General features: G+C 47.0%; 1 protein-coding gene across 1 annotated transcript in view; it reads left to right on the forward strand.

Moving 5' to 3' along the window:
• LOC117873065 (glutamate decarboxylase 1-like) overlaps positions 1-21,439 on the forward strand; it is a 101,934-nt gene that overhangs the window by 48,725 nt on the left and 31,770 nt on the right. The window contains exon 3 of the mRNA XM_034762070.1: positions 17,007-17,079. Within this exon, the coding sequence (XP_034617961.1) occupies positions 17,007-17,079 (73 nt within the window). The remainder of the gene's footprint in view (positions 1-17,006; positions 17,080-21,439) is intronic.

Below are 21,439 nucleotides of genomic sequence, written 5' to 3' on the forward strand. Positions count from 1 at the left end.
CACTGTAGTAGTTCCGGGGTGGGGCTCGTCCCTTCCTGGGGCGCCTGGGAGCCAGGCCGCCCCGCTTCAAAGCTAATAACAGTTCAGGGCTCAGACCTTTGGGCAGGGACTGAGTACACAATTAACAGTTCAGGGCTCAGGCCCTTATGCAGGGAGTGAGCACACAAGTAACAGCCCCGGCCCTGGATCAGGGCGGGGCAGCAAACCAATAGTCAATCAGAGGCCCAGGCCTTGTAGCAGGGGCTGGGTCAGTTTGTGTTAGCCCAGGCCCTAGGTCAGAGCGGGGAAGCAAACAAATGGTCTGTCAGAGGCCCAAGCCTCTTAGGCAAGGAGGAGAAGAAACTGCCACCCGGCGTGGGGTGGCAGGGGGGGAACACAGGCCCACCCACTCCACTGTGTTCCAGCCCGGGGCCCTATCCGCAGCAGTCCGTCTGCCGCGCAGTCAGTGGGGATCCTGACCGCAACACACTGACATGGGTTCGGGGTCTGCTATCCCCGGGCCACTTCCCATCTCCTCCTCCATGGGTACCTGTCCATCCTGAGTTTCGTCTGCCGTGTCCCAGATCATGGGCTCCTCCGGGCCCCGAGCACCAGGTAGGTTTGTCGCTCCCTCTGGGCCCTCGGCGGGGGGAAGCTCAGACCGCTCCTCAGGATACTGGGCTCTCGGCAGGGTCGGCCAGTCCTCCTCTGGATACCGGGCTCTCAGCAGGCTCGGCCAGTCCTCCTCAGGATACCGGGCTCTCGGCAGGCTCAGGCCCGCGGGAGCTCGGGCACCAGCGTCTGTCCTCTCCCGCTGCCGGCCAGCTATTGAGCGCTGTGGCTTGGCCTTTATACTTCCTGTCCCTCCCCTTGACTTCCGGGGGGGCGGAGACAGGCGGCGGTGGCTCCGCCCACTCTGGCAGCTGTTCTGGCTCGTCCCTTCCAGGGGCGCCTGGGAGCCAGGCCGCCCCGCTACATGGTCCCCCCTCTAGGCTGGCTCTCGGGTACCGGGGCCAGACCCTTCCATACCTCCTAGGCCGGAAAGGAAGTCAGCGTTCATGTGGTCTCTCCCAGCCCAATGGCGAATGGTGAAGGCATAAGGTTGCAGCGCTAAGTACCACCGCTGTAGCCGCATATTATGGTCCTTCATGCGGGCCAACCACTGGAGAGTAGAGTGGTCGGTAACCAAGATGAAAGGGGTTCCTAGGAGATAGTAACACAGGGTGTCACAAGCCCACTTCGCGGCTAGGGCTTCCTTTTCCACCACCGCATAGTTCTTCTCTCGGGGGAAGAGCTTCCGATTGATGTAGAGGACCGGATGCTCTTCGCCGCCGACCTCTTGGGAGAGGACCGCCCCGAGACCCACCTCCGAAGCGTCGGTTTGCAGGACGAAGGCCTGCTTAAAATCGGGGCTATATAAGACTGGCTCTTGACAGAGGCTTGTTTTGAGGGTTTGAAAGGCTTCGTCACACTCGCGGGTCCAGACCACTTGCCGGGGGCTTTCCTTCGTCAAGAGCCCCGTTAAGGGGGCTGCGATCTCCGCAAAGTGGGGAATGAAGCGTCGATAATACCCCGCCAGCCCCAGAAACTGGCGTACCTGCCATTTCGTGGTGGGTGGGGGGCAGGTTGCAATGGCCTGCACCTTGTCCACCAGTGGTTTCACCTGTCCGTGTCCAATAGCGTACCCCAGATACTTAGTTTCTTGTCGGCCGATGCAACACTTCTTCGGGTTGGCTGTTAACCCGACGGCCCGCAAGGACCTCAGGACGGCTGCGACCTGCTCTAGATGGTTTTCCCACTCCAAATAGGCCGCCGCGTAGTCTTGGTGGGGTTGGAGGAGGCGGTCCATCAGGCGCTGAAATGTGGCCGGGGCCCCGTGGAGGCCGAAGGGCATTCAGGTAAACTGGTATAGGCCCGTAGGGGTGGCGAACGGAGTTTTCTCCCTGGAAGTAGGATCCAGGGGGATTTGCCAATACCCCTTGCTGAGGTCCAGGGTCGTGATGTAACGAGCTCCTCCTAACCGGGCCAACAGCTCGTCTATCTGGGGCATGGGGTAGGCATCGAACTTGGAGATGGCATTCACCCGCCTAAAGTCGATGCAGAACGTTGGGAGCCGTCGGGCTTTGGTACCAACACGACTGGGCTTCGCCACTCGCTGTGCGATGGTTCAATCACCCCCAGGTCCAGCATCGCCCATACCTCCTCATCCACGGCGCATCTCCGGTGATATGGCAGGGGCCTGGTCGTGCCGCGAATCACCACCCCCGGCTCCGTTTGGATCCTATGGTACACCAGGGAGGTGGCTCCCGGTTGGGCCGTGAACTCGTAGGAGGCACCGGGTTTGCTTGAGTTGTTCCTCTGTCAGGGTCTCCCCAAGTTGGGGTTCCTCAGGGTCCCGGGTATGGGCTACCTGGGGCCCTAGCTTGGGCTCTGGTGGGTAGGGGTTAATCAAAAGCCCTTCCCGTTCCCACCAGGGTTTGAGCAGGTTGATGTGGTACCACTGTATCCGCTTCTTCCGATCGGGCTGGTTGATCTCATATGTAACCGGGCCCACCTTCCGGACTACCTCATATGGTCCTTGCCAGCGAGCCAGAATCTTCGACTCACTGGAGGGGAGAAGGAGTAATATCCGGTCTCCGGGTAAAAAGTCCCGTGTTTGGGCGTCCCGGTTGTAGGCCTGGGCTTGCGTCTCCTGGGCGGCTTTCAAATTCTCTTGGGCCCGGTCCCGAGCCTGCTTAAGACGCTCCTGGAGCTGGATCACGTACTTTAAGAGGCCCTGGGCCGGTGAGGGGGTTTGCTCCCAAGTTTCCCTCACTAGGTCCAATAGGCCTCGCGGTCGACGGCCGTAGAGCAGTTCGAATGGCGAGAAGTTCTTCGACGACTGGGGGACCTCTCGGCCCGCCAGGAGCAAGGGTGGGAGTAGCTGGTCCCATCAGCGAAGGTCCTCCGGGGGAACTTACGGAGCATGTCTTTTAGGGTCCGGTTAAACCTCTCGACCAGCCCGTCTGTCTGGGGATGATAGACTGATGTTCACAGTTGCTTGACCCCCAGAAGCTCACACACCTGGCGGAGCAACCACGAAGTAAAGTTTGTCCCTTGATCCGTGAGGATCTCGCGGGGTAGGCCGACGCGGGCAAAAATCTTCACCAGCTCATCGGCGATGGTGCGGGCTGTAATGTTCCGGAGGGGAATTGCCTCGGGGAACCGGGTAGCATAGTCTAACATCACCAAGATGCATAGAAACCCTGCACTGCTCTTGGGGAGGGGCCCCACCAGGTCCATGGCCACGCGCTCGAAGGGTGTCTCAATCAGGGGCATCGGGACCAACGGGGCCTTGGGAGTCCGTACCGGGGCGGCCAACTGGTAGCGCGGGCAGGAATTACAGTAATTCTTCACCTCCTGGTACACCCCCAGCCAGAAGAAGTGTCCCAAAATCCGGGCCAGGGTTTTCTCGTGACCGAGGTGTCCAGCCGCGGGGACGCCGTGGGCCAACTTCATGACGGACTGTCGACGACGCCAGGGAACAAGGAGTTGGGTCCGGGTCTCCCCCATGTGGGGGTCCCGCTCAACCCGATACAGGCGGTCCTGCCGTAACTCAAAGTGTGGCCACTGGGCCGCTCGACCGGGGTCGAGGATAGTCCCGTCCATCACGGCCAATTGTTCGTATACTCACTGAAGTGTGGGGTCGGCCTGTTGGTCCCGGCAGAAGTCCGTAGTGGGCGAGGAATCCGTCGCCGCCCCTGGGGGAGCATTCTCCGGTTCTCCAGCCAAGCTGGTTGGCTCGGGGGTTTCTCTCTCCTCTCCTTTGCTCTCGGGGACCTCCCCTTCTAAGGCTGGCATGGCCCGCGGGTCATCTCCTGCGTGCCAGCGGAGGATTGCTGGAAACTCCGGCCAGTCCCAGCCCAGGATCACGGGGTATGCCAGTCGTGGGGCGAGTCCCACCGCCATTGATCGGGAGACCCCCTCGATCGTCAGTTGGGCCCGGGTACTCCGGTAGGGCCGTATGTCCCCATGGATGCACTGCAGGCGGATTTCACCCAATCGGGCGTCCGCCGGGGGGCCGAAGTGTCGGCGGACTAGCGTCTGTCCGCAGCCCGAGTCGAGGAGGGCCACCGTCGGGTATCCTTCAATGACCACCAGCACGGTGATCTTAGCCACTTGGGAAAGATGGGCCTGAGCCTCCCCTGCACAGACCCGACCAAAGGTACACTCCAGCCCTGGGCAATCCCGCTGGAGATGGCCGTACTCCCCGCAGGAGAAACAGGGCCCCAGAGTTGCCCGTCCCGTCCGGGGCCGAACCCCAGGGTGAGGTCCGGGCGGACTTCGGTGGTCTTTTCGCCCTATGGGGGTCGGGATCTGAGCGGGTCGCCCGGGTGCCACCGGGGCACGAATCCAACCCTCGGTTTCCCGGGGTTGAGCGGGTGCCCCTTTCTTCTCGGGGGTAGGGCGCTCCGCCCCTGGTGGGGCCACTCGGAGTCCCGGGCCTATCGGCGTGTCAGCCGCGAGGAAGTCCTCCATTAGTGACACGGCGGCGGCCAGGGTCGCTGGTCGGTGGCGGAGGACCCAGGCCCGTCCCCGTGGTGGAAGAACATGGGTGAACTGCTCTAGCAGCACCTGTTCCATTACCTCTTCTGACGTTCGGTGCTCGGGCTGTAACCACCGCTTGCAGGTTTCCCGGAGTTCCTGGGCCACCTGCCGAGGTCGGGCCCCCGTGGGGTAGGTCAGACTTCTAAACCGTTGGCGGAAAGTCTCGGGACTCACATCCAGGGCGTCCAGAACGGCAGCCTTTACTTGGCTGTAGTCTTGGGCGGCTTCCACCGACAGGCCTCGGTAGACCATCTGCGCCGTCCCAGTTAGGTACGGGGCCAATATGGAAGCCCATAGCTCCAGGGCCAAACCGGCGACAACGGCCATCCGCTCGAAGGTGACGAGAAAGGCTTCAGGGTCATCGCCGGGTACCATTTTCGTCAGCCAGATCGGGGGGCTGGGTCGCGTAGTCCCGGCTGCGCCTCCCGGCTGTGTCTCTCCGGGTCGGGCCAGCGCTACTGCGAGTTGCTGGAGACACTCCCGCTGGAAATCCTGCTGCTGGGTGACCAGGTCTTGCACGAGCTGGTTCCGTTGAGTTCCAAGCTGCTCCATGAGCTGCTGCTGCTGTTGCAGCTGTGCGGCCTGCTGCTCCCTTTGCTGTTGCAACTGGGCCGCCTGCTGCCGCTCCTGGGTTTCTGTCACCAGGGCCAAGAGCTGGGACAGATCCATCTCTCGGGAGGGGGACCTTTCTCCCCCGGCCCCTCTCTCCCCGGAGTCGAGAGTTCGCGCCCACATCCTGGGCGGCTGACTCCTGCCTGGCTTGCCACGTGTAGTAGTTCCGGGGTGGGACTCGTCCCTTCCAGGGGCGCCTGGGAGCCAGGCCGCCCCGCTACACACACCCTTCATGTAGCTACAGCTCAGGTTCCTGAATTGTTCCCTTTCAAGCCTATCTGCAGACAGACAAAACAGTCAGATTATTTAAGATTGTCATGTCTGAATTCTACTTAAACATATAGTTTAAGTTGTTTCAAATCAGTTGCATCTCAGTATAGTTATAAAAAAGTCTTCCAGAGATGTTATCAGTAGATCCATTTGCATAAACTTGTTTCTAAATGTTAGTCTGCAATAGTATGACATATCTGATTACATATCATGTTTATATAAAGTTTATTAAAGAAAAAAACATTGTACCTGTATGTCACAGATTAGGCACACAGATTCAATTAATATTGAAAATATACTCTTTAAAACTTGGTCTCCTATGCACTGGATCATTAAGTGAGGCCTGTTCCTAAGAGGGGACACTACCCCCAAACTATTTCTCCCTCTCCCCACCATAGAAATTATAAGTGTTCCAGATTTCCCCCTCTCCCCCAATTCCTTGGCATGACTACACTAGAAACGTAAATTGACCTATGTCAGGTCGACTTACAGCCACCATAGCAATTACCACAGTGGTTCATGTCCACACTACCTTTCTTCTGTGTGGATTCTCACCAGGAGAGCTTCCACCAACTTAAGAGGGACAGTGTGGGGGGTTGAGATCCTAGGCTTTCAGCTCCACACGCTGCTACTTGCCACGAGTGCCCCAGACTACAGGCACGGAGCTCCCTGCTGGAAGCCGGCTGCAGCGGGGAGCCGAGAGTTGTGGGGGTGGGCAGCCAGGCTTCCCAGGAGGAGCTTCTGGGGAGCCTAGTCAGCTGGTCTGGGAGCCAGTGGTAACCATGCTCTGAGTGGAGTGGGCACAGCCTGGCTGGGAGTGGGACGCTCAGGGGCAGGTGGGTTCTAGCTAGAGCACCCCACCCACCCTGGTGACAGCTCAGCTTTCTTGTCAATTTCAAAGCTCCAGCATGAAGCTGCGAAATTGACAAAAATGACCGCCAACAGCTGATGTAAGTAATGCAGCATCTACACAGACACTGCATCGCCCTAACTACACCAACATAAGCCCTAACACCTTTCGTGGAGCTGGAGTTATTAAATCAGTGTAGTTGGGCACTTACATTGGTGGGAGCCAGGCTACAGCTACACTAACAATTAAGTCGACACAATTTGAAAATACATCTGCTGCTTATAAGTCTCTAGGCATAGTTTTTCATGGGCATGAAGTGAGTGTGCTGTATGAAGACCAGCACCTGCAAAGACTCATAGAAATTAGATGGATTGGTTACCTGAAATCTTAGAAATAATCCTCAATAATTTGGAAGATATTCAAAGTATTTGTCAAACTTTATCAATGGATATGAAAATCTGTCCATTGAAGCATGAGGGCTATTGAAAGTTAGCGAATCATCCAAATTCTTTTTCTTAGCTGAGATTATAAAAACAGTTTTGAAAATTTTTGCTCCTATGAACAAGTACCTTCAAAAGGAATGAATGCACCTTGCTAAAAGGAGTTGAATTGATTACTGTTGGCTCTAAAGAACTTCAAATATCTCTTTAAAAAAAATTCCTCAGAGATTTTATCCAAGCACATTGTTTTGAAAGATCCATTCGCCGAAGCATCAACATGAAGATGTGTCACTGAAAGAGCCAAAGGATTGCCCCCAAATTTTCAAGAATCCGTAGTCACTGACCACTTACAGCATTCCAAAATGTAAATGAGCGTTAGTGGTCCAAGATTTATCATAAATTGATTAATCAAACCAGGGTGAATTACAAAGGAGATTTTTGGAGAAAAACTCCAAGTTATACAAAAGCTTGTCAGCAATCTATTCCGTCACCTCTCCGGGCTTCTTGAAATTGGAATCACTACATGCTTTGATTGACTTACTTGGATTGGGTATTGAGAAGATGAAAGTTAAAACGGCTGTATTTAAACCACTGATAAGTAAGAGAAATTGAAAAGAATTTGAAAACGTTCTAGATCAGTGGTGGGCGCATGCAGCCAGTCAGGGTAATCCGCTGGCGGGCCACGAAACATTTTGCAGACGTTGACCGTCCGCAGGCACGACCACCCGCAGCTCTCAGTGGCCGTGGTTCGCCGTTCCCAGCCAATGGGAACTGCAGGAAGCAACGCAGGCCGCAGGGATATATACTGGCTGCCGCTTCCCACAGCTCCCATTGGCTGGGAACGGTGAACTGCGGCCACTGGGAGCTGTGGGAGGCCATGCCTGCGGACAGTCAATATAAACAAACTGTCTTGTAGCCCACCAGCGGATTACCCTGATGGGCTGCAGCTTTCCCACTACTGTTCTAGATGCTGCCACGGCAAAGAGTCTTTTCAATTTGTTTCTGAAATGTCAATTGCGGTCTCGTTGTTTGGAGCATTAACTGAAGCTTGCGAGATTTCCTTTTCTTGTTTGAAAATAATTTTGCCTCACTGAAGGATGAGCATGAGTAATCAATTCAATGAAAGTAAGAGAAAACTAATTCTCCTGTCATACAAAAGTGACTTCAAAACTGGACCTAGATATCTTGAAGAAGAATTCAGATGCTATTATCCAAGAAGAGTTTAAGTTTCTATGAACAATCTTTACATAACAGCAATCTATACTTTTATATTTCTGAATATTTGAATTTTTGAATGCTTGAATATGTTATACTGAACAATCACAAATATGTAACTTATTTTTCCTGATTTCACAACCATAAAGTTTTTAAAGAGGCTTCTGGCTAAGACTGTTTTTCACTAACTACATGAACTTTTGAAGGCAAGCACAACTGACCCTCTTGTCATGCAATCTAACCCACCCACCCTGTCACCATGTCGACGTCCTAGCTACAGGGCTTTCAGCAATATCTTTTAAAGGCTGCAATCCAAGAATATGCATTAGGACAGAAAATATGAATTAGTAATCATTATTCATTTTATTCAGATCTACTGAGAAAGTGTGATTATTTTGACACATTCACAATTTGAGCTACACTGGACTGTTAGCCCTTTTAGACACTTTGTTAAGGTGCAGAAACAGAAGCAGAAAACTGATTACATTCATATACGTACTGCAAAGTAGTTATTTTCAGTATTATTTTGTTTCCTACCAGGTTTATTTTTCATGTAGCCATAAGCATAGCATAGTCATTAATACTTATTCTGCAATACCTCAATATCCTGTTTGCTCAGAGATGTTCATAATCAAGCAGTCTCACTGTAGAGAAATATCTAAAAAGCAGAACATGTCATTTTCAGCTTCCCTTTATCATAAACACTTGCATCTTGATATCCCCCGAATTAACCCCAGAACAACGAACAGAAATCATTGATATGATCCAACGGAACCAAGACGTGCTCTGTACACACCCGGGCCAAACAACACTGGTCCAACATCATATTGTCACCAGTCCCAGAGTGAGGGTGACAATAAGACAATACCGGAAGCTAAAAGGGAAGAAATTAGGACGGAAGTGAAGAAAATGCTGGAACTCAGGGTTATTGAAGAATCCCATAACCAGTGGTCCAGCCCTATCGTCCTAGTCCCCAAGCCTGATGGCACCCTGAGGTTTTGCAACGAGTTCTGGAAGTTGAATGTAGTATCCCAATTCAATGCCTATCTGATACCATGCATCAACGAGCTAGTTGATCAGTTAGGCAAGGCCCGATACCTAACCACCCTGGACCTGACCAAAGGGGCAAATTCCCCTGGCAAGGATGCCAAGGAGAAGACTGCCTTCTCTACACCCGATGGCCTGTTCCAATACACTGTCCTCCCTTTCGGACTCCAGGGGGCCCCTGCAGCATTCCAACAACTTATGGACAAATTGCTGCGACCCCATGCCAAGTATGCAGTCGCCTATTTAGACGACATAGTCATCCATAGCCCTGACTGGGAAACGCACCTAGGAAAAGTAGAAGAGGTGCTAGATGCCCTTCGGAAGGCCGGCCTCACTGCCAACCCTCCCAAGTGTGTGATAGGGCTAGCTGAGGCCAAATACCTCGGATATGTAGTAGGGAGAGGCATGGTGAAACCCCAATGGAACAAAGTGGAGGCAATACAGGGTTGGCCTCGACTGGTCCACAAAAAGCAGGTTAGAGCATTTCTAGGGATAGTAGGGTACTATCGGAGATTCATCCCTCATTTCGCCACAAGAGCAGGGCTATTGACGGACCTGATAAAAGCTCGGGGCCCTGAGTTAGTAAAGTTGACTGTTGCGGCAGAAGGAGCATTCAGAGACTTAAGGACAGCCCTTTGCTGTCATCCAGTACTCATAGCCTCAGTCTTCGAGAAGGAATTCATCCTACAAACAGATGCCTTGGAGGTAGAGCTAGGAGCCGTCCTATGATAGGGGAGGAGGAACACCTGATCCTGTACCTCAGCCAGAAACTCCTCCCCAGGGAACAAAAATATGCCATCGTTGAAAAGGAATGTCTGGCGGTAAAATGGGCCATGGAGACTCTCCGCTACTACCTACTGGGGCGGCGGTTTACCCTCGTGACAGACCACACCCCGCTCCAGTGGATGTACAGAAACAAGGAGAATAATGCAAGAGTGACTAGATGGTTCCTATCCCTGCAACCCTTCCATTTCCAGGTACAGCATAGGGCTGGAAGCCAACACGGCAATGCTGATAGCCTGTCACGACAGCACTGCTTCTCGTCCCAAGTAACCCAACCCCATGGTGTTAAGCGGGTGGGGTGGTGGAATATGTGATACAGCATGGCCAGAGGGCAGCAGGAGAGTGATAGAGGGGAGATATGTAAGCCCCAGGATGATGAGAGCCTTATTCCCTGTAGAGGGAAGAGAGGTTGCTATAGATTAATTAGAGCACCTGAAGCCAGTCACCTGATAAAAACCCCCAGCTTCAATCAGACAGAAAAAAAAAAGGAGTTGAAGCAGAGTGGTTTGGTGTTGGAGCAGAGAGCAGTTTGGAGGAGAGCAGTTTGGAGAAGTGCTGTGGCAGGCCAGAAGACCAAGACCCTAGGTAAAGGAAAACCCGGCTTGTGCAGAGCAGAGGGACTCCACAGTGACGAGGGGTTGGGAGAAACTTGTCCCAGGCGGAGAGAGGGCAGGAAGCCCCCACAAGCTGAAGGGCCGGAAAGGGAAGTGGTCCAGGGGAAAGAATCGCTAGTTCAAGTTGTTTGCCGCTATCCTTAGGGCCCCTGGGCTGGGACCCAGATAGAGGGCGGGCCTGGGTCCCTCCCTCTCCACTTCCCTTCTCTGGGACACTAGTGGGACAGCTGATCCCCCAGATCAGGGGTGAGAAAGGCACCCTGAAACCCCCCCAGAAGAGGAGAAAGTGCGGGACCCATCATAATAGTGCCAGCAATTTGCCACAAAGAGATCACTTCAGCATAACAAAAAACAAACAAGCAAAAAACCCCAAACTCCCAACACACTCTACTTTGAGCAGTCACCAAACCACAAATTCGCAAATGTCTTCTGCACGATTCCAACTCTATCCTTGGGCCAGCATTGGCTAGTATGATTAGTTACACTTACACTGCTCTACAGTCAAAATGCTTCTGAAATAAATGTAGTCAAACTTTACTAATTCTGTGTCACTGAGAATGAAAATGATGCTTAAAATTGTTGATTGGCTCTAGTTTTCAAGATATGCTATTGGGTCAGTATATACGACCCTTGACTTGGGAATGGCGGAGGATAAGTGAGTTATAAAGGGAAGGGATCTCAATTTAAACCAGAAATGACTAAAATACATCTTTGACTGGATCTATGAATAAATCTATGACTGGGTTTGGGCAGTACTTGCTTTTTAGGCAAAACAATGAATGATGCAATCTGAAGCTGATATTGCATCATACATGATATGAATTGCATCATGTTATTCCTAGAAGTCATGGATGGTGCAATCATAACAAAGTTTACATCACTCTGCTGAACAAATTGCCCTATATCAGCTCTAGATATAGGGCAATTTGTTAAATTTTAAATCATACAGTGTCGTGCTCTCTTATTTGTCAGTGTTTGATTTTGCAAAGGGAAACATTTCTGTTTAGCCAAAGTGAGCGAGCAGAGATGCCTCGTACTTGTGTGAACAGTGCAGATAACTTGTGCTATGTTTGTGGTGAAGTGACTTTTGCATCACAAAAGCGTAGTATAACCAGTATGGTTAAGAAAGCCTATCACCTTTATTTTGGCTGCAAAATTGGAGATCAGGACAAGAAGTGGGCCCCACACATATGCTGCCACACTTGTGCTACAAATCTTCGCCAGTGGTTGAACAGGAAAAGGAAATCTATGCCTTTTGCAGTGCCAATGATTTGGAGAGAGCCAACAGATCATACCAGCAATTGTTACTTCTACATGGTGCCTCCAGTTGGGAAAGGTGTGTCAAAGAAGAAAAAGTGGACTGTACATTATCCAAACATTCCATCAGCTATACGCCCAGTACCCCACGGAGAAGGATTGCCGGTTCCTGATGCACCATAATCATTCTCACTTGAGTGAGACGAGGAAGAGGATGAAACTTCTGGTCCTGAACCATCAGTGTCACAGGACCCATGTTTTCTCCCATCCTCCTCCTCTGAACCACACCTCATAACACAAGGTGAACTGAATGACCTTGTCAGGGATTTGGAACTACCCAAGAGTAAGGCAGAGCTGTTGGGCTCCAGAGTACAGCAGTGGAATCTCCTGGCAGGTGATGTTAGGGTTTCCATGTTCCGTGACCATCAAAAGGATCTTGTCCCATTCTTCTTCATGGAAGGTGATCTTGTAGCCTGCAACAACATCGATGGTGTGATGGCAGCCCTCAACATCGTTCACGATCCAGATGAGTGGAGACTGTTCATTGATTCATCGAAGACGAGTCTTAAAGCTGTTTTACTGCATAATGGCAAAGTTTTGCCATCAATTCCAATTGGTCATGCAGTCCATATGAAGGAAACCTATGACAACATGAAACATCTTTTGAGGTGCATAAACTATGACCAACATCAGTGGCGGCTTTGTGGCAATTTGAAGGTTGTTGCTCTCTTGCTTGGTCTGCAGACTGGATACACAAAGTATTGCTGTTTTCTCTGCGAATGGGATAGTCGTGTAAGAGATTCCCACTACAACAAGAAAGATTGGCCACTCCGACAGTCATTGGAGCCTGGGAGGAAAAGTGTTCAGCATCCACCACCTGTTGAATCAAGGAAGATTTTGTTACCACCCTTACACATCAAGCTGGGTCTGATGAAGAACTTTGTCAAGGCCATTGACAAAACACAAGCAGCTTTCAAGTACCTCCATGGAAAATTTCCAAGGTTAAGTGACGCTAAGATAAAGGAAGGTGTCTTTGTTGATCCTCAGATTCGTGAACTTCTTGGAGATGATGCATTTTACCATGCACTGTGTGGCAAGGAAAAGACGGCATGGAAAGCCTTCCAGTTAGTGGCAATAAATTTTCTCGGAAACAAGAAGGCAGACAACTACAGGTTGTTGGTGGAAAACCTCCTCAAGGCATACAAAAGCCTTGGTTGCAACATGTCACTAAAGATATATTTTTTGCACTCTCATCTAGATTTTTTTCCACCGAACTGCGGAGCAGTGAGCGACGAGCACGGCAAGCGATTTCACGAGGACATTGCAACAATGGAGAAATGCTATCAGGGCAAATGGAGCCCATCAATGCTTGCAGAGTACTGCTGGACAGTGACAAGAGATGCTCCATTTAATGAATACAAGAGACAAGCCAAGAAGCGCTGAGTAGACACTGAATAGGAATATGTACAGGATAGTTTTTTGCCTTTTGTTTCATAATAAATTTTGTTTATATAACCCTTTTGCTAATTTTTAAAGTGTTACATAAACAGGACAGGTGAAATATTATCATGTAAAGCAACCATAAACACATGAAAAGACCTAGGTTTACAATTTATGATTAAAATTCTCCTATCTGCACAATATACGTAGACATAAAATGTACAAACTTAAATATCTTAGGAACAGTAGCCAATCAGTTGTTTTAATTGTCATATTTGAATTCAGCACATCAAAATACATAATAAATAGCACATTTTATCTTTGAAGCAGACGACTTCTCAAAAATTGTAGACCAGTGTTATCTGTGATGATGAAATAAAATGAACCCTTCCACAAGGGCATGCTATCCTTTTATACTTTTCTGGAAAAAGATACTACATACAGTAGAACCTCAGAGTCATGGACGCCTCAGGAATGGAGGTGGTTCGTAAATCTGAAATGTTGATAACTCAGAACAAAACATTATGGTGGTTCTTTCTAAAGTTTAGAGCTGAACATTGACTTAATACAGCTTTGAAACTTTACTATGCAGAAGAAAAATGCTGCTTTTAACCATCTTAATTTTAATTAAACAAAACACAGAAATAGTTTCCTTACCTTGTCAATTTTTTAAAAAAACTTTCCCTTTATTTTTCTAATAGTTTTTGTTTAACACAATACTTTTAACACAGTACTGCATTTGTCTTTTTATTGGTTTGTTTGTTTGTTTTTACTGCTGCCTGATTGCGTACTTCCAGTTCCAAATGTGGTGTGTGGTTGTCTGGTCAGTTCATAAATCTGGTATTCATAACTCTGAGGTTCCACTGTGTTAAAGACACTGCCCAATACAGGAAACAACAGAGACTGTGACAGAACAAAAGCGCCTCTCAAAGACATCAAACCTAATAAATATGAACTTTGACCATTATATTGTCTGTGGAAGATATTTCAGCAACAATGAAAAAATGTGGTATTCCATTATACTGAACTAGAATGTCTAGCAGCTTCCTGTGAATTAGTGGATGTCCGTTTGAGGCAATAGAAATAGCTGCCTGCCAGCCAAACTTAGAAAATGGAGTATATGAAACGCCCTTAATCCCACTTGTTATATTCTTACATATAGCTGATATAAGCAAGTACAGCAGGTGTACAGGCTCAACAGAATCGAGTTAAATAAAGCCAGTAATGAGACTGCCCTGGCCATTCATGGGCAGTCCTTGAGTCTCGCTCACCAGTATTGGAACAAGCATTCATAAGGTAATAACTGAAGAAGTCTATCATCATACATTAGTAGGCCCTACCAAATTCATGGTCCATTTTGGTCAATTTCACAGTTATAGGAGTTTAAAAATCATAAATTTCATGATTTCAGATATTAAAATCTGAAATTTCATGGTGTTGTAATTGTAGGGGTCCTGCCCCAAACAGGAGTTGGGGGAGGGGTCGCAAGGTTATGGTATGGAGGGTTGTGGTATGGTTACGCTTATTTCTGCCCTGTTGCTGGCAGTGGCTCTGCCTTCAGAGCTGGGAGGTTGGAGAGTGGTGGCTGCTGGCCGGGAGCCCAGCTCTGAAGGCAGAGCCACCACCAGCAGCAGTGCAGAAGTAAGGATGGCATGGCATGGTATGGCCACTTTTACTTCTGCGCTGCTGCCTTCAGAACTGGGCCCTCAGTCAGCATCTGCCACTCTCCAGCTGCCCATCTCTGAAGGCAGCAGCAGCTCAGAAGTAAGGGTGGCATGGTATGGTATTGCCACCCTTATGTCAGCACTGATGCTGGCGGGGCACTGCCTTCAGATCTAGGCACCTGGCAGAGAGCGATGGCTGTTGGCCGGCCGCCCAGCTCTAATGGCAGCACAGAAGTAAGGATGGCAATACTTTGACCCCCCTAAAATAACCTTGCAACCCCCCCTTCAAATTCCTTTTGGATCAGGACCCCCAATTTCAAAAACACTGATCGCCCCCATGAAATTGAATAGTATAGGATAAAAGCGCACAAAAGACGAGATTTCATGGGAGAAGACCAAATTTCCCGGTCCGTGACGTTTTTCATGGCCATGAATTTGGTAGGGCCCTGTACATTACCAGGCTGGCTATGGCCTTTTGGCTGCCCCAAGCAAAAAAAAATGGGGTGGCCGGAGCGCGGGTGCAGGGGGACCGGCTGGAGTGGGGGGAAGGGAGCGGGTGGGAGAGAGACAGAAGGGGGCGGCCAGGGCTACAGCAGGGGCGCTGCCACGCGGCCCCTCCCACTGCGCCGCCTCCTGTCGCAAGGGCTCCACTCCGGTCGGCGGGGAGGGAAGGAAGAGGAGTGTCCTGCAGGGCGCTCTAGTTCTCCGTGTCCCAACCCCCTACAAGGCAGCCGGAGCGGAACAACAACAACAAAAAAAGTGGCCGTGCCGCCCTAGGATTGGGCAGAATGCCACCTCGAACAATCTGCCGCCCCAAGCACCAGCTTGCTCAGCTGGTGCCTGGAGCTGGCCCTGCACATTACTAATATCCACAATTGCCTGGGCAATCCACCATGACAATGACAAGAGAGTCACATGTAGAATCATGAGAGATAGTAGATGGGATCTGCTCTGGGATGGACAACTCCAGGATTTTTCATTTCTAAAAAAGTGTTTTGTTTTATTATTTAAACGGCCTGCCTGCAATCGTTCAGTTAGTGGTCTCAACATAGGCTCCACCTACCAGGAGTTGAGTCTCAGTTTCCAATAAAGCAGAAAGTCAGGGGAAGAGACTTTGGTTCTGCAGCCTTAGCATGCATCAACTCTTCTCCCTCTGCATCAAATCTGTTGTCATTTTTGGAGCCTCCAAACTTGGAGACCCATTTACCTCCACCACCTGATGATAGAGTCCCTCTGCTGCAGGACTCATTGTGGTACAAATCTCTACCAGCATGCAGAGTTATACCCTACAAAAAAACCATCCCCCATTCCCAATTAAGCAGGCAGCTTGTCCTCAGAGAAGTTCTAGCCAGGCAAGAAGAGAAAGTGGCTAGCCAGAGAGAAGACTAAGGAGAGACAGTTTCACCACAGTTTCACAAGCCTGCGGGTAAGTAGAATGGGGTGGGGCCGACTAGATTAATGCAAGATTTAAGCCCTCAATTATGTCAGATTAAAGGCTTTTCAAAGCACCAAGAGCACTTTCAAATAAGATGAATAGGAAGTCCTGTCTTTCTCTGCTCCATTTTAAAAGAGAAACTCATGTTCTAAGCTTTTGAGTTGAAGAAAGAGGAAACCACAAGGAGGAAGTGCAAATGGTTGAGAAGGGTCCCATCTGAGTAACAGGTTAGCATTTTCAGGTGAAAAAAAAAAAGATTCCATTTTCAACGGCAGCACTAATACTGGACTGCACACACAATTGCTTCTGTTTCTCTTCCCCCACACACAGCAAAATCAACAAGAGAGTCGCATAAGTCCAGCAGAGCAAGGAATTGATCCTACAAGTTCCTGAGCACCCTTGATTCCTATTGAAGTCAATGGAAGCTAAGGGTACTTAGCACCTTTCAAGATTGGACCACAGATACACAAAGTAGTTGAAAATGTTAAAGGGAAATTTTGGTAGGCATACAAACTACTTTAATTATATTAGAGGTTTCTAAGGAAGCCTTGAAAAAGGTGGTTATTGCTTTAAAAACAAACTGGTGCTAGCCACTTAAAAAAAGAGAGAGAAAAAAAAATCATACCTACCCTCCCATTTAGTTTAACTAGTAGGAACGCCCAGAAACTCTGAGCAATAGAAAGAAAGAATATAAACACTAGATACATCTGTATCTGTGACAAATCAGTTCAGCTGCACATAGGCTTGATGAACACAAGCTTTTGTTTTATTTTGTTGTTGTTTTTTTGCGAAATTGTACTTTTTATTACTCAGGGCATTTTCCTGTGCTGTGCTGTTCTTCAGAGAAGCATAGACATGGATTTCAGGACAGGTGCTAACAAGATAAGTAAGTTCAAAGATGACATTAAATAATCTCTTCACTGAAAGGCTTCATATGAAATTATATTTATAAATTTTAAAAATCAGAATAAAGTTTGTTTATGTAACCAATTTAAAAAAGTGAGATGGTCTTTGATATGACTTTAACTATACACAGGGATATGGAACTATCCCTGCATAGTCTGCCCTGGGAAAGAATACAAATATTGGTCTGTTTCATACCCCTTAGAGATCAACGTTAAGACTCCAGCTGACTTCAGTGAGTTAGAATCATGTCTTTAATTGTCTGATTTATAGCTGTCTGACGTGATATAATGAAATGATGAGGAAGAAGAGAATGTAGAAGAGGGATGATTACATTTTGGTGATGGAGTTTGATGCCAAAAAAGGGGAGAAGGGGCAAGCTGGTAACTAGCAGTGTCTTTGTGTCTGAAGAAAGGATAGTAAAAATGAGAGGAGTTTTTTGTAAAGCTATTACATGCTTGGTATGTTGAGGCAAAACGGTGTAAAACCAAACAATTTCCACCACTCTTTCCCAAACTAGCGTTCAGTTCATTAGGATGTTAAACTTCACTGCTTATCGAAGAGAACAAATCAGCATCAAGTCTCTGCTTATACTCTGCATCTTTGCTTTCTCTCCTGACATTCATTCTCTTTAGTTGTCTAGCTGTTAATCATATTTAAAAGAAAAAATCAGGAGTGTTTCTGAAGATCATGCCCTACAGCAGCCCATTCCACACTAATGATCACATTCAAAATATGTACTGAGAAAATATCCCGTAAATTCAGAGTCAAAGTTGCTGCAACTGATTCTGGTGTCATTTGCACCAGTTCAAATTGGGAGTAGCTTCTGTGAACCCAAGGTAGTTGCATTGATATAAAATGGGTATAAGAAGAAAGCTATCTTCTAAAAATACATACAGAATATATAAAGCTTAATCCTCTATTACCAAAACAAAAAGACAGTCCTTTCCCCAGTACTGGTATAAACAATGGAGAGATATTTGGTTAAACACAGAAAAGCGAATGGATCAGACTTTTGAACTGCTTTGCTTTGACTTGTGTCAAGAGAACAGTCATAGTTTAAAGCTAATGGAATCCCATTAATATTTTCTTATTCATTAGAGAGAACAGTTGAGTCCTGTGGAGGATTCAGTAACAGAACACAGTGGCCTTTTATCATTCTACATTAATATAAACAGAAAAACAAGAGGGTGTTATATTATTCAATTAAGTTAAAATGAAGATTTGATTTTAGCAGTGTTGAAACAGTTATTCAGACTGAAAATATACACGCTGTTTTCTCATTATGTCTAATATTTGCTGTTTGAACACTGCAAATTCTGCACTTGTTGGAGTCCTGGTATCACCTAAAATATTGTACGCATAGGAATTATCAAGGGAATACTACAGATATTGAAGTTATATAATTGCTAATACTTATTTTAGTTTAACTAGAACAGTTGGTGCATTTCCATCATAAGTAAAATTGGCATGTTGTTAGACACCCACTGGAAAAGATGTTATCTTTGTAGTTACTTAGCAAGACAAGGTGGGTGAGGTAATATCTTTCATTGGAACAGCTTCAGTTGGCAAGAGAGACTTTTGAGATTACACAGAGCTCAACTTCAGGTCTTGGAAATGGAGGCTATGTCTACACTAGCACTTTTGTTGGTAAAACATTTGTCGGTCAGGGTTGTGAAAAAAACAAAACCCTGACTGACATAAGCTTCACAAACCGAAGTGCTGGTGTGGAGAGTTCTATGTTGGCGGAACATGCTCTCTCGCTGATATAGCTACCACTGCTTGTTGGGAGTGATTTAATTATGCCAACTTCACCTTGAAATGTGAAGCATAATTACTTATGCTAAACTATCTATTCCAGCTTGTATTTATCTGTGGCACTCCGAGTAAGTTTTCCAGACTTGAAGAGCTCTGTGTAAGCTCAAAAGCTTGTCTCTCACACCAACAGAAGTTGGTCCAATAAAAGATGTTACCTCACCAAACTTGTCTCACTAATATCCTGGGATTGACGTGGCTAGAATAACACCGCATAGTTACTTAGCAGTCAATTATACAAGTAAAATTATGTCTGCTACTTTTAGGCTTTAGGCTGTGGTTTAAGTGAAAAAATACTCAACAAAATACAGATAGGTTTATATTTTATGAGTCTTCATTCAGGTAAATGACATCATAAGGCATTGGTAGTAACAGAGTAAGGAGTACAGTATTGGGCATAACCTTAATAGAGGCCTCATCCCAGCCTTCAGTTTTGCAGGTGCATTTTGAACACATAAATTGTTAGCTGTTTACCTGGTACTATCTAATTTTAGGCACAATAGTGCAGTTAGACATGTGACGGTTATTTGTGCCTGCAAAACAGCACTGCAAAATTAGAAGCTGTTGTTCAAATATCAAGTCTTATAACTGTATTTGATGCAAGTAAATTTCTTTGTTTAATTACGAAACACGGAATTAAAATAGTAACAAGAGTCTGCTTATGAACTGAAAAGAAAAAACAAGAATTAAAAATTCCCTCCAGCATGACTGTAAATTACTGTCTGATGATTGTCCAGTCAGTGACTATGTGCAGTCCAGCTCATATTAATTTGTTCCCTGTAGTCCCAATGACCAGTCTGTATTGCCTTTGTGAGTGGAGGAAATTCCCATATCCATTTTAGGGACACCGTGTGTATGGGTTTCAAGGACTACACCTGTTGACCTCTTTTTGCATGTAAACAACAGCATTTCAAAGTTGTATTTTTTGCCTTGATTTTGCTGTTCTGCTTAAGCAAATGTCTGATTATTAGTATTAATGTTGTTGTTTGAAAAACATAAGCAGAGAACACTGAGAGCAAAGGAGATCCAACATCTGTGAGCAAGAGCTGTGGTGCCCATTGTGCCTCTACCATACTGCACTAGGGCAATGAGAGAAAAGAAGGTGTATTTGCTTCAATTATTTCCATCTTAAAAAACCCCCAAAACATGGATCCTTGTATTTTGTGCTCTCCCCAGTTATTAACACAAAATCACATAAAAGAAAAGTAATTTAATAAAAGCCTAGGTAAATCAGTCATTTCCGTCCAACAACCAAAATAGGAAAGCACCTCCTTTTATTAAACTAAACAGATGGCTATCTGATGAATATAAGGTTTGTTCTAATTTAATTGCCTCTTTGGATAGCTGTTATAAGGATTAGCTCAATGTGATAATGAAATAGAGTCTAGGATTTAGCTTTTGTACTTTAAAAAAAATTAAATAAGTGCCTTAGTCCAGTGACAATTGTTACTTATGTTACAGTCATGTCCACCCAAACTTGTCAAGCTGTGGAGGCAATTTACCTGAGTAAGATGTTAAATGTGTCAAAGTAACTCTTGTGACACACTTAATTGGCAAACAGATTTTAAAATCCATCTCCAAGTCCAGATTCTTTCCAGAGTGTGTGCAGGCAGAAGTCAAAAGAAAAGTTAGCTTTATAGTCAGAGAACCGGTTAAATCGTGTGGGCTCCTTTTTTTCCCCCAGGGAAATTCCTTCAGAAGTCAACTATTTTGTTTGGCTTGCACTGGCAGATCTCCTGATATGAATCTTACCTGTGGGATGCATCGTAAGGATTTAGATACTTTGGAAATGCCTTTTAGAGATTCCTTTAGGAAAACCTCAGGAATATGGGAAATATGTTAAGTAGGCATCTGTCAGAATTTGAAATTATGGTGACCAGAAGTAATAGTTTCAAGGGCTGTATGAACCGTTTGTCAAAGGAAGTTAAATGTTTGTTAAATGTTTAAAAAAATAGTAGGTAAATAGCTAGAGGCCACATTTTGATCATTTCTCATGTTGATTAGCACATTATCCCAACAAGCCATCCCATTGTATCAAAGTCGGCCCCAAAAGATAAGCAGCCAGGGTGATTTGGAAGGGTGTCCTCCTCTATTCTATATGTATTAGAAAGAGTAAAGCTCTATGTTAATGTGCAATCCTTGACAGTAGATAGGCAGAACAATATATACATAGGGGCACAGATAAATCACACAGGGGCATGGTGGAAAGAGGGATTTAAAGAGACTTGTAAAGGGGCCCATGGAACTCCTTGTCATCAGATATTATTGAACCCAAGGACTTAGTGGGGTTCAGAAAAGGATTAGACATTTATAAGGATAACGAGAAAATCCAGTTTTATTAGATAGCATAAAATATAAGGGATAAATGTTGCAGAGAATAATCCAGTCACTATTTGATGGAGATTATTGTAGGAGGAAACTTCCTCTCTGGACTTCTTGTATTTTCCTCTGAAGCACCTGGTAATGGCTGTGCCAGATATTGCAAGCCAATACAAGTTTATGAATGGTTTATGTATCATTGTGGGCCA

The sequence above is a fragment of the Trachemys scripta genome, chromosome 2 (genome assembly GCF_013100865.1).
Source record: "Trachemys scripta elegans isolate TJP31775 chromosome 2, CAS_Tse_1.0, whole genome shotgun sequence".
Taxonomy (NCBI): Eukaryota; Metazoa; Chordata; order Testudines; family Emydidae; genus Trachemys; species Trachemys scripta.